A 17,812-nucleotide genomic window follows, 5' to 3' on the forward strand; every position below is an offset into this window, starting at 1 on the left:
GTTTGGCAGCGGCTACGCGTCCAACGGACTATAGTTACATAAAAATAACAAAAGAAGCACGGGTGGCACTATGATACCCCGCAGAGGCGCCTGCGCAAGCAGGCGTTTGGCATGTAGCGACACCACGGACCCGAGCTAACGGGGGGTTTCGACTTCTCCCTCGCCTCGCCGTGCGCGGCTTTGCTGTGTCCGTCGAAAAGGAGATCCTGGTGCTTGAGCCGACGCCGAGCGATTGGACCTCTAAGGCTCCCCGGCAGAGGCAACTCACTCCTTTGGCTCCTGCCTCACGCAGACGGCACACACAGGCTGACCAACCTTGGGGGAAATCGGCTGTAACCTCTTCCTAGCCTACTCTATCTACCATCTTTGAATTTCTCTCGCACGTTTGATCTATCCTGTCCGTTTTTTCCTTCTGTTTACTTCCTTTTTCCCGTTGACAAGGGTTAACCATGCGTGACTAGTCTTCCTTGGCTGGTCACGTATGGTTGTAGTAGTTATATATGGCTAGTGCTTGAAATACACTCCCGGGTTGGGCTCCAAGGTGGGCGGCCAGCATGATTACCGAACACGGCACCTTTCTGTATGGATAAAAATCCCACTATCCCCAAAACTGGTCGGCTCCGAAAGCGGGGTCGCACCGAAGAAACCAAAGAATTCACTCCAAACGCAACAGCTTCACCATATTTTCTGTAATAACTTCATAGAGTGCAACACTGATGCAGGACATACCGCCCTTTCCTATCGGCAAAGCCATCACAGAATGCATTAACGGCGACTACGACGCTAGGAAAATGAGTTCCGGCGATCTTTTGATTGAAGTACATAGCGAGCAGCGGAGCAACAACATCAGGAAACTAAATACAATAGACGACTATGAAGTATATGTGTCACACCACACCGATCACTAAACCATGCCGAGGGCGTGATCTCTTACAATAATGTCCCAAAATGCACCGATGAAGCAATAAACGAAGCCTTAGCTGATCAAAGAGTGGTTTCCGCTCACAACATAGTGATAACAAGAGAAGGAAAAGAAACCAGAACAAGATATGTAGGGCTGACTTTCGTGAGCACAACCCTTCAATATGCGGTACAAGCCGCGTGCCTACGCCTTAAAGTGACACGCTATGCCCCGAATCCACGAAGGTGCTTCCGGTGCCAAAGGTATGGGCATCGGTCTCAGGCATGCCGAGGAAAGGCGACGTGCGTGAACTGCAGTCTTACCGGACACAGCGATGAGGGGTGCACAAATGATTTGCATTGCATCAACTGCGAGGGCCCTGATGTCGCATATTCTTGAACGTGTCCTGTCTAGAAAAAAAATAAAAACTAATGAACACTACAAGAGAAGCTCACATACACCGAAGCCAGAAAACCAGTGGAGTTTGCCCAGAAGGCCTCCTACAGCCAAACGGTACAGAGAGGGCGAGTACCTCAAATGTTGTCTGTCAGCACTCAGGTCCAATTGCAGGACCTAGTGTCGGCACTACAGCGCTCACGTAGAGAGCCGGGAGGTGCACAATGCGCATCTTCCACTCGAGGCCTGGAAGCCTCCACAGCTGCTGGTACAGGCCAGCGTAGCGCAGAGGCCATAGTGACCTCACTAATGGTCGCAAGCGCGCCAGGGGCGTGGCAGGTAAGGCATGCCGTACATGACATGCATGTCACGATTTTCGTGTCACCACCTGTCATTTATGTTCATGATATAGTCATGTCACGCCGTACCAATTTTGGTGTATATCAAGCTAGAAAAACGGCCGCGAGTGCGCCATCAGCGTGGCATGTAAATCGCGCCGATGCACTTCATGATTTTCATGTGCCGACGTGCCGTTCGTGTTCGATGTGCACACACGTCACACCACAGCAGTTTTGATACATATAAAAACAAACCGAGCGCGAGAGCTCCAAGACCGTGGCATGTAAATCATGCCGTTCATGACATGCATATCATGATTTTCATTTTACGACCTGCCCATTCATCGTCATAAATCATTTCACACCATAGCCATTTCGGTCTATATCCAGTTAACGAAACGTCCACGAGAGCACAAATTTGTAGGCGGCTAGATAGATAGATAGCCGCCTACGACTTAATACGATACACTTAATGTAGCAGAAAAGCCATTTAGACTAGCTCCTTGGTGCAACTTGACACGTTTTGTAAACTTTTCTCTGACGCACCTCAATAAACAGGGCACCCCCACGAGCAAGAAAGACAAGAGTTCCGCTCAGTACAAGAAACATAGAGTGCCCACAATTAGTTTTACAAAGAGACGGTTCAAAGACACATGAATGCGTGGGATGCAGTGTCGTATCAACAACATGGAAACAGACTGTAAGACTGCCGCTATTTGTTTCTGTTGTCAAGACGTTTATTAGCGGGCACTCGGCGACGGCGACAGTGAAAAGCGGGGCCGACTCTCTGCACGAGGAGCGTGCTCTCAGAGAAGAGGCGACCCACTAGAAGGCGCTCTAGAGGACGACCCATTACCGACTACGAACGCTTCGCTACACTGTTTTTACAGCTGAAAGTCCCGCTCTGTGGATGGCTGTGCGAAAAGTGGTAACGGGAAAACACAAAAGAGCGGTCATCTACAAAGATTACTTAAAGTGCTCTCAAAGCCCTGAATTTAAGATCTGAGCGAGAACATCTCATTGGCGATGTCCTACACACACTCTCACATGCAAGTCCGAACCACTCCATTTTCATGTTACCACCCCATTCGTTTTTGTTGGGTCCCGACTCACGTTGGAATCGCGGGAAATGAAAAGGCGGACATGTGGGCTGATAATGCCAAACTTCAAACTGTATCACAGAAAAAAAAGCTCACAGGGCGCTGCCTTATGCATTCACTTAAGACGACTCGCAGGCGGAAGCCATCTTCTTTTTCTTCTCTGTCGATGTATTCATCCTGCCCAGCCACCCTTCAAAAGCTTTGTGCACCTAACGTGGTTTTCACTGCCTCCACGATCGGAGGCACCTGACACGGTTTTCCATTGCCTGCGTGATCGTACCACTTTTTACGAAGCTACGATATCATGTGATGACGTCACCATGTGAAGGTACGTCACAGTGACGCCAAGTTGACGTCACGCATTTTGGCGATCTGTGACGTCATCACGTGATGATGATTTCTTGCCTCACTCGTCCCCGACGCCGCTTGACGCTGAAGGTCAAATTTCGCGTTTGATGGGGCATTTAAGGCTTTTGCCTTGATAAAGGTACCTTTGAGGAAAAAATGGTATTGCCAGCGGAACAAGAACTATACTAACAAATTGCACCTCATAAAACCGGTACTAGGAGAATAGAAAACCTGTTATCTCCAAGAACGTTCCACTGAGGTCATATTAGCCAGACTTCGAATAGGGCACACACACCTCACACACAGTTATCTACTCAGAAAAAGAAGCACAGCCAATGTGTGCACATTGTCACGCTCCACTGACGATGTTGCACATTCTAATTACATGCGCACATATGGATATGCAGAGACTTCAACAAATTATATAAAATGCACACGTCGTTACACTCATCTTTTAGGAGACGATGAACTTGTGCCTCTGACAAATGTCATGACGTTTTTAAATGAATTAGGCTATTTCAGCAGACTTTAAATAACACAAGTTTGCCCTTTTACCTCTGACACCTCTAGCTTTTTGCTGTTGGCGCAGCATAGCCCAAGTCGCTTTTGCGCCAATAAACCCAAACAGAGAAGCAAACAAACATTCCTACGATAGCTAGAGACCAATGGTATCCTATACTCGGTTACAAGCTAGCACAAAATGGCAGCTCCTCCCACAACCACGACGCGCCTGCCCTGCCCTTCACCCGTGAAAGACAGTCGTGCTAGCTGGTTTTCGTTCGAACCACAAGTAATTTTCCTCGGCTGGTGTAAGTACTACGCATATCAAGAGCCAAAGGTTCGTCGTTACTATCTAAACGATTACGTTTCGCCGAGCTGTGATGTCGGAATCCCTGAAAAAAATTATCGGGATATTCAGGTTTCTGATAAAACCAGCGACACTGACGTGGGTCTGTATGGGAAAGTGAGCTGTCTCAAACACTCGAGAAGCGCTTGACGTCACGAATATTAGTAAGCGCTATTGGACTGAGCATTTGTGAAAATTATCTGCGACAGGGATGGCTGTAGGAGGAGCTGACATTTTTCGTAGGTTGTAACCGAATATCGTTTCCTCCAGTGATTCTTGTCGGATGCTTTACGGTGCTCATGTGCGCGCGGCACAAGCTTGTGCCTTTCGCGATGGGCCGGGCGAGCAAGAGGTGTGTTTGAGTCCACATGTTGCCACGGTTTTGACTAGCGGTGGGACTCTAGCTCAATCTTTCAACAGCGAAGCTGTTGAAGGTGGCCGTGTGTACAAAAATTATCATCATCATGAATACTTATGTGCCACATAAGTTGGGCTGATCCCACTACTCGCCGCTGGTCCACTAGAAATGAAGAAGGCAAAGACGGACGGCGAACGCCAATTAAGGTTTCTTTACAGACGTTACCATTGATTGAAAAAACTGTATTAAACCGTCAAGTTGACCCAGTGGCAAGCACTGTGGCTACACGCTTCAGCTTCGCTTCAAGCATCTGTACACAGTGCTTCAACGGTACGTACAACGAGAGAATACCTCGAAACGACGGAAGTCCTACGCGAACGACGACGTGCTCGTATATCTATGGGAGGTGCACACGGTCGGTTTCAGCTCGAGTTTCTGCCTCTGGAGTTTGGACATCCGTGTCGTGCCTGTGACTGCCTGTGGTTTAACTCGAACCTCTCTGCGCTGAGAAGCAACCTAGAAGAAACATAGCATCACCTAGCTAAAGCTTAGCAACGACCTAGAAGCAACCAGGTTAGACTTCAGAATCGTCCAGTTTGTTATTTCAAGCCTTGCGCGACTTAGTGCAAGCTTCGCCATTTCTTTTTGTTTTTTCATGGTCACTTCCAGTACAGTGATACGTATAGCAAGAGTGGCTGAGTTTTTGCTGTTGACACACGATGGCATGATTGGTTAGTGGCTCCGGCAACCTTATTAGCGAAAACAATCATGCGCCGTTATTTATGTGCGCGAAGTCAAGTGGTGAAAGTTTATTTAGGGTCCTGTAAACTCGTGTCCTTTAGAGCTACGTATGAAACGTCGCGACCTTAAACTACGTCGAGAGCTTGTCGAAATGGCGTCTAGCCGGGAGGGTACATTCGAAACAAAAAAGACACGTCGACCAGTTCAAACAAAACGTTTACGACGTTTCGGCTTCCAACACGGAAACAGTGTTCATAATCACTGCAACAACAGAAGTGGTTCGTTCAAATGGGCTTGAGTAGTCCATGCAAAGAACGTGCGTAGATCGGGCTTCGATTTCCGCCGTTACGATTAACTGTGTCGTAAGTGATCTGTATCATAAGCGGTTCCAGATGCAGCCGAGATGGATGGGTGAATAAACTTTATTTTGGTTCCTCGGAACGCGCCCTAGCACGTTGCGGGCCGCTGCCACGTCGGAACAGAAAGACCAAGCCTCTCTGCTGCGTCGCGGGCCCGTTGGACTGCCCATAGCTGCTCTTCGAGCCCGGAGCTGATAATAGCAGCCTCCCATTTTGCAGCCGAGATGCTGTAATTTTTTTCTGTTGCGACGATTCTTGCGTTGTCCCAAAGACACTTGTGGTAATTTATGACGGCGTGTTCTGCTAAAGCAGGGGTTGGCAACCTCCGGCCCGCGTAGCAGTATTATACGGCCCCCGGCACGAGGTCAGACGCCCCCTCCCTTTTCCTCTTGTCACTTCCTACCTGAAGGCCGACATGGCAGTTTGGACCTCAAATGGTGTAACCTGTGTTTGTAAATTGCAAATTTGTCCCGTGCATGCTGAAAATAAAGAATTTTTATTCCAGTTCTGTACATTACTGTCAATTCGCCGAATGTTTTCTCTTTGCCTGCAAAGACAACTTTGCCGTGCGGCCCCCGCCGCGACAGCTTCATGCAACTCGGCCCTTCGCCTCAAAAGGTTGTCGACCCATGTGCTAAAGCGTTGTTGCGGATGCATGTATTATTTACGTCACGGGTGTGCTGCTGTACACGCTTCTTGTAATTTCCCGACTCCTCGATGTAAACATCCTTGCAGTCTGCGTATGATATGTAATAAAAACCGAGAAAATGCTCTGGGATCTTTCACTATCCGAAGCTGGTGACGTGTCTTTTTGGCTGAAACGTGTGCCACGTGCACGTCTTACCTAGGGCACATGCCAAATATTCGCTTGCTTTAAGAATGTACGGTACAGGGGCTCGCTTCATGGAGGCGGTAGGCTGGCTGGAAGGAGGCGCGTCAAGTTTTCCCCAGTGACAGTTGACGTGTCGTTGCGCTGATAAAGTGCCTAGGGTATCCGCAGTGTGCCAGAGCCTTTGCCACGTCGACAGCCGCGTCCGCGGGGTTCGTGCAAAAGCTTTTGGTACGCTGGTTGCGTTGTAGTAGTCCTCAATGAGTGGCGGGGTTCACAGAGGTGAAATTCAGGTAGCGGCCTGTGCGAGAATTCTTACGGTACACGCTGAAACTTAGCCTTTGACCCTGCCGTGAAACGAGGACGTTCAGGAAAAGAAGTTTGCCATCCACCTTCTCTTCTAAAGTGAATTGAATAGCACTTTCCGGGCTGCTTAGCTGGGGCCAGGAATTTGCTCACCGCGTCTCTTTGAATGATGCAGAAGCAATCGCCAACGTAGCGCAGGAACGCTTTCGGGGAAGGGGCAAAGGAAGGTAACGCCCGCGCTTCCATTACATCCACGGGGAGGTTCGCCGCGGTGGCCGGAGTAGCCACACATATGGGAGTGCCGTGCCTTCCCTTGTAGAAATGGCCCATAAAACGAAGTACGTATTGTTTAGGCAAAAATCCAGGAGCCTGCACAGGTCCGGTAGATCTATCGGGGATCTATGGGCCAACGTTGCATCAGCCTCGAGAGCAACGGTGCACACGTTGACAGCTGGGTCTATAGGAACGCTCGTGAACTTGACGCCTAATGACACCAAGAAGTCGCCATCTTCGATCGATGCTACAGGTCTTCTCGACAAAATCGAATGAATTGCGAACGTGAGTTGTGCCCTGACCGACGAGCGGAACTAGGACTTGATGCAGGAATTTCGACAGGTTATGCAGGGGAACATCTGTAATCGACAATAGGGCCCATTGGGACGTCTGGCTTGTCTGGCGTCTGGCGTGCGCAAACCCATCGTGAATTGAGCAGTTTGTAGTAATATGCTTTGTGGTTCGGAGAGGCGGTAAGGAATACGTCGGACAGAAGTTCTTGGAATTCTCCACCTTCTGCATCGGATCCTTCATTGTGAACAAGACATGCATGCTGGAAGCCGTAACGTCATAAACATTTGTTTGTACCGGTCTGCCTTTTTTTTACAGCGACCTTAAACTACACCACTTTCTTGAAAGCAGTGCACCACAGGTTCCACAGTTTTTACATCATCGAGGAGTTTCATGAATGTTCAAGCACGCTTTATTTGCGAAATGAGAGGACTGCGTACAGCAACAGCGTCGGCGTCTAAGGGGGAGGGGAGGGCAAAAAAGTGCGCGACTGAATTCCTACTTTATTCGATTTTAACCCTCTTGCTACGGGTAATGAAAGAAAGATTACTTTCACCAAGCTTTTTTCGTAATTCCAATAACCGCTGTTCTCGCTCCCAGGTGTCGTGACGGGAGTACTCCTGCAAAAGCTGCCCCTGCGAACAGTGTCTATAGCTGGCAGTTTACTGGTGGCTGTTGGCATACTTCTCAGCGTGGTCTTCTACGGCGTCATCGGTATCACCATCTGTATTGGCATCATAACCGGTGCGTACTTTGCATAGCGTATTGCACGTGCTGCCAACGTTCTATAATGCTGGGCTGCTAAGCCGAAGGTAGCGGGTTCGATCCCGGCTGCCGCGGTCGCATTTCGATGGAGGTAAAATGTCGAGGCCCTTGTATGTAGATTTAGGTGCAGATTAAAGAACCCCAGTTGGCCGGAATTTCCGGAGCCCTCCACCTCGGCGTGCGTCATAATCATGTCAGGGTTTTGGCTTGTAAAACGCTAGATATCATTATATTCTATGGCAACATTCTATTGATTATAGTCGGCTAGAACATAAGTCCGGAGAGGCCCCGCCCAGTTGACCGAAGCTGTTGACCGCGAGAAACAGTTACGATCTAGCACTCCGCATTGCTCTTCGAAGGCGTGCCGGCGGGCCGTTCAGCTAATGAGATGTCTGAAGTGCGAGCCCATTGGGTAGGCTTATGTGCATACCCCTTTGAAAGAAATGCCGCAGCTATAGATTAAAATCGGGCGTTTCGGCTTCTGAATGGGCATCAGAATAATGTGTACAAATTATTTCTGAAATCTGAAGACAATATGTTCCAATGACTGGCACACATCTTATGATATCACATGTCTGATTTATTTTCGAGGCACAAGAGACTTCACTGCGTATTTGAAAACACATTATAAATTCCTGTAGTGTTCCGTCCAACCCTGTACGGCATTATAAATTAGGTTTCAAAATACCTTTTCATTTGCAATGTTTCTCACATATAGTAACGTCTCAAATCCTAATAATCGTGATGGAGCTCGTTCATATGAAGTACGTTAGCATTTTGCCAGGAGTAGGATGAGGACGTCACAATGGGAAATATGCAACGTTGCCTGCCCCTATCCTGCGCCCTGTTTTCACTATTTCTGTTTAGGTTGCGAAAAAGCAGCGCTAAGCCATATAGAGATGGGTTTGGCTATTACGCGGTATAACGCGGGCTGGTTCGTAGGCATTTTAAAAGTAAACAAAAAAAAGGCAATTGCTTTTAAAATGGGACTTGCTGAAAACTGTGACCTCGCCTTTCCTTCCTCCTTCCGTTTTAAGCGGTGTTTTTACTCTCTTTCTGATCCATTGTTTCGCAGTAACTTCGCACTTCCTTTTTTTTCTACAGCCATTGGTCAAGGGATGATTTTCCCTTCCAACATGGTGGCCATTAACACATATTTCCACAAGTGAGTACACGACCTGGTGCTTACTTCCTTTATTCTTAAGTACCGTCGTGACGACATTGATTCCTTGTAATGGCATGAGTATATGACCGTCAGTCAGACCTATTTATATCTCCAGGCTGAACTACTGACTGCGCCAGCAGTTCAGTCTGAAGGTAGTAACGTTGCGGGTGGTCGTCACGAGGCGGTATTTAACGCGGTGACCTGACACAACTGCTGTTCCTAAAAACAGAGTTGGAAGCTGCACAGTTTTTTGCACATCACATTGTAATACGCCATGGCATTGCGAGTAATTGACGCCACTTGTGAAGCTTTTTTCGGAGGGATGCCAACCACCACGACGCCGAGAGCCACAAACCGAGATTGTGCACGTCATACGCTTAACGGTAACGTTTGTGGTTTCCGCGCCGTTACGTTATTTTAAGGCATATTTCATTAGCGCAGCTGTTCCAGAGTTGGGCTTAGATAAGTGACCGCATCGCATGTTTCTAGTTACACCCATAGACGGCGTAACTGCCCTGGTCACGCGAATACACTAAATTAGGGGGGCGCTGACTGCGAGAGCTCATCGGGGGGCAGGTTGTTGGGGCACCTCCATAACATGTGGTCTTGTCCTGCCTGTGCTTTTATGCAGCTTATCATCTTTCATTATTGTAACGTGGAAGCCTTCATAAGGAGCACACACTGGGTTATTCAGACCAGGCCGGAGGACTGGTCTGCTATAGTTGCGGCCCTCTGGGTCACAACCTAGCCCCCCCCCCCCCCGCCAACGTGGCCCCCCCCATTCCCACTCCCGTTTCGTATCAATGAAGTTTATTCCTTCTCCTGCTCTAAATCAGGGTGTACGAGGTGACATGTGATGGACATCAATCAACGGCAGGGAAGGTAGCAGAAAGATAGAATTTGAGGAGCGCTTTAGAGAAGCTGGAGATGAGCGTTCGGCTAGGAAATTTTCAGCTATTGTACATGAACAATGTGGTACAAAACAGAGGAAGCGAACCAGAAAGTTATCAAGTAAGTACTCGGAAAACAGCAGGAAACCAAGCAAAATAGAATAACCTTTTACGCAAAGGTTCAAGCGGAGATGGGCCTGTGCAAAATAGGGATGCTTACGAAATCAGCACTGGAAACGTAGAGAACTTTCAAGAAAGAAATCACTCTCGCGGTAGCTCTGTTTTTGAAGCCAGGACGGGAATATTGCGGACTAAGACGCACAGAGTCAAGCACGACGGCATAGACGCTGTTCGTGGGAAGATGAAGACAAAACGGCTGAACATCTGAAACTTCTCTGTAAGGGGCTTCACCCTTAGGTCCAAGGTAATGTGAATGAATGGTTAATAGTGTAGAGAGCATTCGTCAAGGTGGACTGACTGCGAGACGAGACGTCCGCGCGGTATGGTTGTTTATTCTCCATCTGCTGAGCTGCGGCGGCACGTGAGCGCGGGCCGCCATCGCGAGAGGGGGAAGAAAAGAGAGGAGAGGGAAAGCGTACACCAGAGTCTTACGCATACACAAAAGCACAGTGTAAGAAATGATACACAAAGTAAGGTTCACGGCACAGAGTTTTTGCTACGTGCGGGTGCGGAGGCGTGAGAATGTAAACACAACTTAAGCTTGCGAGTTCCGGCGCTCACCACAATAGGCACTAAAGGCAAATATGACATTAGGCACGCATATCGGTGGCTAAAATCAAGGCAGGAGTGAAATTTAGTTTTTCACTACGTAGAGTTAATACAACATGATGAGTTACGGCTAGGTGGCGTGAGCCGCCACCCGGTCTATAGGGCACAACCCCACCCTTCCCTCCTTACGAGGTCGCGGACGAAGTGGTAGCGGCACAATGAAACGGGGACAGGCGGCTAGAGCGTGAATAGGGCCTAAAAGCACTTTAGAAGGGGTGGCTGTGGTAGGGGCTACCACCAGGCCTTTCCCGCGCATCTCTACTCAGCAAATAGCGGAATCACAGATACCTACACAATGTCGTAAAACATCACAGAAAATCACAAGTGAAACACAGGAGAACCGCAGCACCGCTGTTTCTGCAGATATCTCATGGGGGGGAACTGGAATAAATTATTCCTATCCATCACTTAACGCCTCACTGAAGAAGAGTGGTGCTCCGAGCTAAGGAGCTCGAATCTACTACATCGGTTAAAGGCCATCCAGAGGGCCCACGACGCGGCGGTGAGGCATGGCCTCCCCGTCCCCACGCGGGAGCGGCCCGCGGCGCTGCCGCCCTGAACGGCTGCGGTGCTCTTCAGGACTATCTTAATAAAGTTGTTTGTCTGTCTGTCTGTCACTTAGTCATTGACTCTATCTTGCATTTACCTTACGCGTATTTTCGCTCTAAGCTTAGAGCTCTATGACAACTTTTCGTTCATCGGAGAGCTAATGTTCCTTCGGGACAAGGGGTTTATTACACCACCTGCGGGGAAGAGGAGGTAGACAATCACGGCACAGGTTATGTGCCAGCGCTTTGCTGTTTTCTATGCTGAATATTTGGCGATCGAGATATTTACATATCTCCTGAGTGTCGGCTGTCTTTTGAGGAAGTGACAGTGTGTTATAATAATAAATAGTAAGTATGAGACAAAACATTATTGAAAGAAAGAACGCACGTCGCTACTGAATAGTGCACGCCCTGTATAGGGGCATGAAAACCTTCCAATTTTTTCGTGAAGCGACCTTAGCAGCTCGAAAACCCTTCGGCATTATGCTTGTTGAACTATTTCGGCACCCTGTTCGCAGGTACCGCGCGACTGGCAGCGGCATCAGCTACGTGGGTGGCACCCTAGTGTCGTTCATCTTTCCGTCGCTACTGGTGCACATGCATGAACAATACGCGCTTCGTGGCACGCTGCTCATCATCGGTGGCCTCACGCTCAACGCCGTGGCGGGATCGCTGCTCGTTGCCAAGCCTGATGAAGCGCTTCTTAGACGAGCACGACTCCAGCCGGAACGGGAGACCGCCGCTAAGCTCCTTAACGAGGCAGGTACCTGAGGGGCTTGCCGGGCGGGTGTACTTGTGGCAGCGGCGACCGCCACAAGTTTATAAAGATAATCATTTCTGTTGTTATCAGCAAACCTCAGATTTAGGGTGATGAGCGCCCTTAGTATAAAGTCTTTGTATTGTAATTGCCACTCTACACCTTCGTTGCGTTTATAAAGACGCGTCTACTAAAGTTTAATGCATAGTATTGACCATTGTAACCTTGGACGTGCCGGCTACTCCGTTTTAAGAAGAACAGCCTGTGAAACAAGTGCATCATATTGGGAAGTTCTCGTGTGCACTTATGTTCGCTTTGTTGTGGCTTCATAATTATTGATGTGCAGGAAGGCCGAACGAAAGTTTCGCGGAGCGAGGAACTCAGCTTCTTGCGGCGGCCAATCTACTACGTGATTGTATTCACGGGCGTTGTGTTTGCCTACAATCTCGTCATGTTCAGCGTTACCGTAGTGGACCACGCCATGGGCCGTGGCCTCTCCAAGCTGCAGGCTGCTTTACTGCTGTCGTGCTACGGCGCCGGAGAGTTCATCGGGCGCATATGTTCCGGCATTGTCTCGGATAAGAAGCTGTGCCACAGGTATTTTTACGTCCGGTTATATAATTTAGCCAAGGTATTGCGTAATGGCAGTGCGTTGGAAAGGGACAAGAAAACACACATGCTCACACTCTTTCTTGCAGAGAGTTGTTTTCTCCAGTATAATTACTGTTTGCCTGGGAGCATGATCAATAATCCGGGCAAGTTGGAGATGAATAACTTCTTCTCAAGGGACTGAAAATATGGATTTGATTTGAAGTGATGTCGTATCGTAGAGCACGCGCAGAGAAAGGAACAAAAAAAACTATCGCCTAGTCTTATTAGCGGGATGTATTCGAATATAACACAGGAGAACCTCATCAAGCAAGAAAATATGGATTTGATTTGAAGTGATGTCGTATCGTAGAGCACGCGCAGAGAAAGGAACAAAAAAAAACTATCGCCTAGTCTTATTAGCGGGATGTATTCGAATATAACACAGGAGAACCTCATCAAGCAAGAAGCAAACGCAATGTTCAAAGCTGCAAATTATGACAGGTCAACATTAGAGAAAAGTGAAGCTCTCGTTATATTGGATGTGCAAAGAAAATGCGTTTGCGGCTCCGGTGACGCATTCACAGTAATGTACTCGCGCAGATGAAACAAAATCCTGCCTTCGATGTCTGGCAATCTTCAAAGTAATTCTCATCCGTGCCGAACGCCGTTCGAAACGCCAGTTGCTTTTAATGCGCGTCTACGTTATTGCATACCATACAATGTGCCTTTTCCTTACCGTTATTCTAGCTTACAAAATAACCCTTAGCACGCAGCAGAACTGTAGCTTATGAACCACACTATTGAATCGCACATTATTTTGCGTAGGGTATGAAAAGAGAAGCATTCACATATATCGAGGTGACCCGAATTCCCGTGTATCTGATTTTTTGCGATATAGGAGTTTCAACGAATGCGTTTTTAGCGTTCGGTATGAATCACGCTTCTGTTCCGGTATCTTTTGACCATCCACGTATAAAAAAAAATAAGGAACCGTTGTGTTGAAAAGGGAAATGAAAGGGTTGTCAATTTTAACCGCAAGATGGGTGGTCCGCAGCTTTCTCAGAAGCGCGTGCGAGGTCCAGCTTATTGAGGCAGTGTCTGCGGGTTTCAGGCAGTGCACATGTCGTTTGGCTCAACGTTACTAGAACAAACTCAGTTTAAAAGCTCCTCCGGAGAGGCGGTCCGCGTGGCGGTCGTGAGAACTAGTGGCGCTGCAGTCACGTCTAGCTTAGAGTCACTGGAAAAATTTCAGAGTATCGCATCTGTTTTCCGCGCGCCGCCGCCGACGCGATTGGCTTACTCGCATCACGTGACCTCTCGCCGCCATACCCCTTCCAAGCGCTTTGGCTGCAGGCGCGTTCAATGCAGAGCGTGGCCGGACATTTAGCAGTACCACGGTCCCCTGAAGTACTTCGTCGCTTGTTTAAACGCGTCATGCAGACAGGGGCGTAAGCAGACATTTTTTTCCGCGGGGGGGGGGGGGGCGTCACGGGCCCGGTGTGCCACCCCCTGGCTACGCCACTGTATGCAGATTGCAGAAGAGAGTAGCTCACAATCGAACATTACTGGTGAGCTACTCTGGGAATTTCGTTTGCCGTGTGGGACAGTGGATGGATGGATGGATGCTATGAGCGTCCCCTTTATAACGGGGCGGTGACATGTCTGCCACCAGGCTCGAAGGATAAAAAAAGAAAAAAAAGAAAAAAAAACTTCCTTGTTTCATGTTGTCCTAATGCCTTATCTACATTGATTAAATCTATGTTATTATAACAAAAAATATAAATTCACAGTCCATCTCTCTGCCTCTTAAGGCAGAATAACCTTTTTTCCCCCAATTATTTATTTTTGTGCTTTATCTCTACTTTTCTGCCACCAATACTCTAACCGTCTCTTACTTATTTCTATCGCGGGCGTGTTCAGCTTTCCATTGTTGTCCCTAAAACCCAAGGCTTCATGTAGACTCGTGCCCACACGTATACCTGGGTGAATATCGCCACATTCAATCAGTACATGTTCCATCGTTTCCTTAGTTCCCCCGCAGCATGTACATAGTTCTTCTTCGTTACTGAATCTCGCTTTATAACTACGCGTTCTCAGGCAGCCCGACCTTGCTTCAAACAGTAAAGCGCTTCCCCTTGAATTATCATAAAACCTTTCCCTCCTTATTTCGTTTTTTCCTTTTCGGTAGTTACTCAGAGCCGGCTTCTTTTCCACCGCTGCCATCCAATAAGTCCTCTCCGCCTCTCTGACCTTCCGCTTAATGCTCCTTGTTGTCATATCGCCCGCACTGCCAGCCGTATATTTACTGGTGAGCCTCCTAGTTCTTTTTCTCCACTGCGTGTCAACGCTTTTTCTATACAAATACCTGAAAACCTTCTCTGCCCATCTACTCTTCTTCATTTTCCTCAGCCTCTCTTCGAATCTCATTTTGCTCTGCGCTTCCCTCACTTCAAAGCCTGTCCATCCCATATCACCCTTCACCGCCTCATTTGTCGTCTTCCCGTGAGCGCCCAAGGCGAGGCGGCCCACCGTCCTTTGATTTACATCCATTCCTGATTGCACCTCTGACTTCATGCACACCACTGAGTTCCCAAATGTAAGCCCCGGAACCATCACACCCTTCCACAGCCCTCGAAGCACCTCGTACCTATTGTATCCCCATAAAGCTCTGTGCTTCATAATTGCAGCATTCCTCTTTCCCTTTGCTACCGATGCTTTCTCTTGTACCTCCATATATCTATCCCCCTCATTTACCCATACTCCGAGGTACTTGTACTCGCTTACCCTTGGTATTTTTTGGCCCTGTATTAAGACCGTATGGTCTCCGTGATCATTGAATATCATCAGTCCACATTTTGTTGCACTAAATCCTAGTCCTAGAGCCTCACACTCCCTTCCGCATATATCTGCCAGTCGCTGTATATCATCTTGACTGTCCGCAAATAAGACAATATCATCAGCATAAAATAGACCTGGAAGCTTCTGCTCAACCATCGCTCCGACCTGTTTGTGTGACAAGTTAAATCCAATGTTGCTACCTTCTAGCGCTTTTTCCATCCTCGCCATGTACAGCATGAATAACAGCGGGGAAAAAGGGCATCCCTGTCTCAGCCCCTTGCTAATTTCAACGCTGTCCTTGCTACTTATTCCTTCCCATTCTATACAAACTGTATTTTCTCGGTATATTTCTCTCAAAAGCTGTACACAGTCGTCACCTATGCCCACTTCCTTCAATATATCCCACAAAATTTCCTGATTAACGTTATCATACGCCCCGGTGATATCTAAATAAGCTACGTATAAGGGCCTGTTTTCTATTTTAGATATTTCTATACACTGGGTAAGAACAAACAGATTATCGTCTAACCGCCTGTCGATTCGAAATCCATTCTGAAGTTCTCCCAAAATATCATTTTGTTCTACCCACGCTTCTATTTTTAATTTTACTGCCTGCATCGCCAACCTGTATAGCACCGATGTAATTGTTAGGGGTCTATACGAGCGAATGTTATCTTTTTCTCCCTTGCCTTTATAGATTAAGTTCATTCTACTTTTTCGCCAACTGTCTGGTATTTCCCTCTCCTGTAAGCACTTTTCTACGGCTTTCAGCAGCGCTTCTTTAGTGTTATGTCCGAGTTCGTTAATGAGGCTGACGGGAACCCCATCTAAGCCCGGAGTAGTGCGCTTAGGAATTTTTCCTTCGGCCTTCTTCCAATTGAAATTCTCTGGTACTACATCTTCGTCGGTTGCTCTCCTTTGCGTACTTTTACTCACCGGGGGAATCCCCTGGGGGACCTTTTTAAACGAATCGGCTGTTATCTTTCGAATGTAACCTAGCGCTTCATATCCTTCGAATTTATTTCCTCCTTCATCTACCATATGTTGTTGCATTGTGACAGACTTCCTACCCAGCGCTTTTAGGTGGCTCCAAAATATCGTAGGCGCGGCCTTCTTCTTTTCGCGAATCTCTGTCATCCAGCGTTCACTTTCACCTTTAATTTTTGCCTCGACTAATTTCTGCACAATGGATTTTTGCTCTAAATATATTTCCCATATTTGGTTAACGTCGTCCTGTGGCCGCTTCTCCTTTTTTGCCTGTCTGTGCTCCCGTGATGCCTGACGTCGCATCTCGATCGCTTCCCGGATTTCTTTGTTCCACCAACTTTTTGGCTTTTTCTTTCCTTTCCAACAAATAGTTTTCTTCTCTATTTCCATTTCTTTCGTGATTACATGTAGCAGCTCACTATACTTCCAGTCTTTGCCTGGTAGTTCGTCTACTTTTTCCTCGACTCTTGCGGCTATATTTGTTATTTGTTTGTCATTTAGATACGAGCTGCCAAACTTTGATTCTATGTTCTTATTTTCAGTTTTATATCCCATTTGTAATATTATGCGTTTATGATCACTACCCAAGCTGTTAATGCCTTCTTCGTCTATTCTCATGTCTCTAAGTTTGTCATATATTCCTTCTGTCATGAGACAGTAATCAATGCTCGATTGCCTGTTTCCGACTTCCCACGTGATCTGCCCCTCGCACTTAGGCCCCACATTAACTATCTCAAGACTATGTTGCTCGCAGAGATCTAGCAATAACTTGCCATTGGTGTCTGAATATCCGTCAAGGTCATGAATGTGAGCGTTCATTAATGTCAAAGAGCGCCACGCCGTTCTACGTGGCTGCATAGTTGGCCTCAACGAATTCGCCCCCCTCGAATAACACTCCTTCCTGCAGTGAACTACACTAACTTTGCTGGAAAATATCTTATGCGACAGGATACTTCATCTTTTCGGTTCGCTGTGGTCAGCGATATTGAAAACTACATACCTTTCTATTTGCTCGGCTGTTTATCTCGATCTGTTGAACAGATTACGCATGCTATCCGAGTTATAAGCGTGTCACGCACGAGAGCGAATTCGAAGATTTGTTAAAATAATAACTGTTTACTGGTATACTTTGAAGGCAATTGTGGCATGATCGTTGGCATTGCACAAAACAGAAGCGTGGAACTCTGTAGATAAACTTGGTATAAGGCAATTTTATCAAGCGTATTTTTACATTTGTTGCAAAAAAATGCTGCTAATGCTGCATTACACCGAGCGTACCCTTAAAATACTGTATAATTGGTGAGAAATGGTCACAGCAAAAAAAAAAAAAAAAGAAAAGCAGATCTCACGCATTGAGGGAGCAGATTTTATGCGCGCCCTAGGTCTATATACATA

The 17,812-nt window shown here is 47.4% G+C and overlaps 1 protein-coding gene across 1 annotated transcript in view; it reads left to right on the forward strand.

Annotated features, from left to right (window-relative positions):
- Window positions 1-17,812, forward strand: part of LOC119385400 (monocarboxylate transporter 12) — a 78,888-nt gene that overhangs the window by 40,810 nt on the left and 20,266 nt on the right. Inside the window, exons 3-6 of the mRNA XM_049413184.1 lie at window positions 7,688-7,831; window positions 8,957-9,017; window positions 11,763-12,007; window positions 12,352-12,598. Coding sequence (XP_049269141.1) covers window positions 7,688-7,831; window positions 8,957-9,017; window positions 11,763-12,007; window positions 12,352-12,598 — 697 coding nt within the window. The remainder of the gene's footprint in view (window positions 1-7,687; window positions 7,832-8,956; window positions 9,018-11,762; window positions 12,008-12,351; window positions 12,599-17,812) is intronic.

This window comes from Rhipicephalus sanguineus, chromosome 3 (genome assembly GCF_013339695.2).
Source record: "Rhipicephalus sanguineus isolate Rsan-2018 chromosome 3, BIME_Rsan_1.4, whole genome shotgun sequence".
NCBI lineage: Eukaryota > Metazoa > Arthropoda > Arachnida > Ixodida > Ixodidae > Rhipicephalus > Rhipicephalus sanguineus.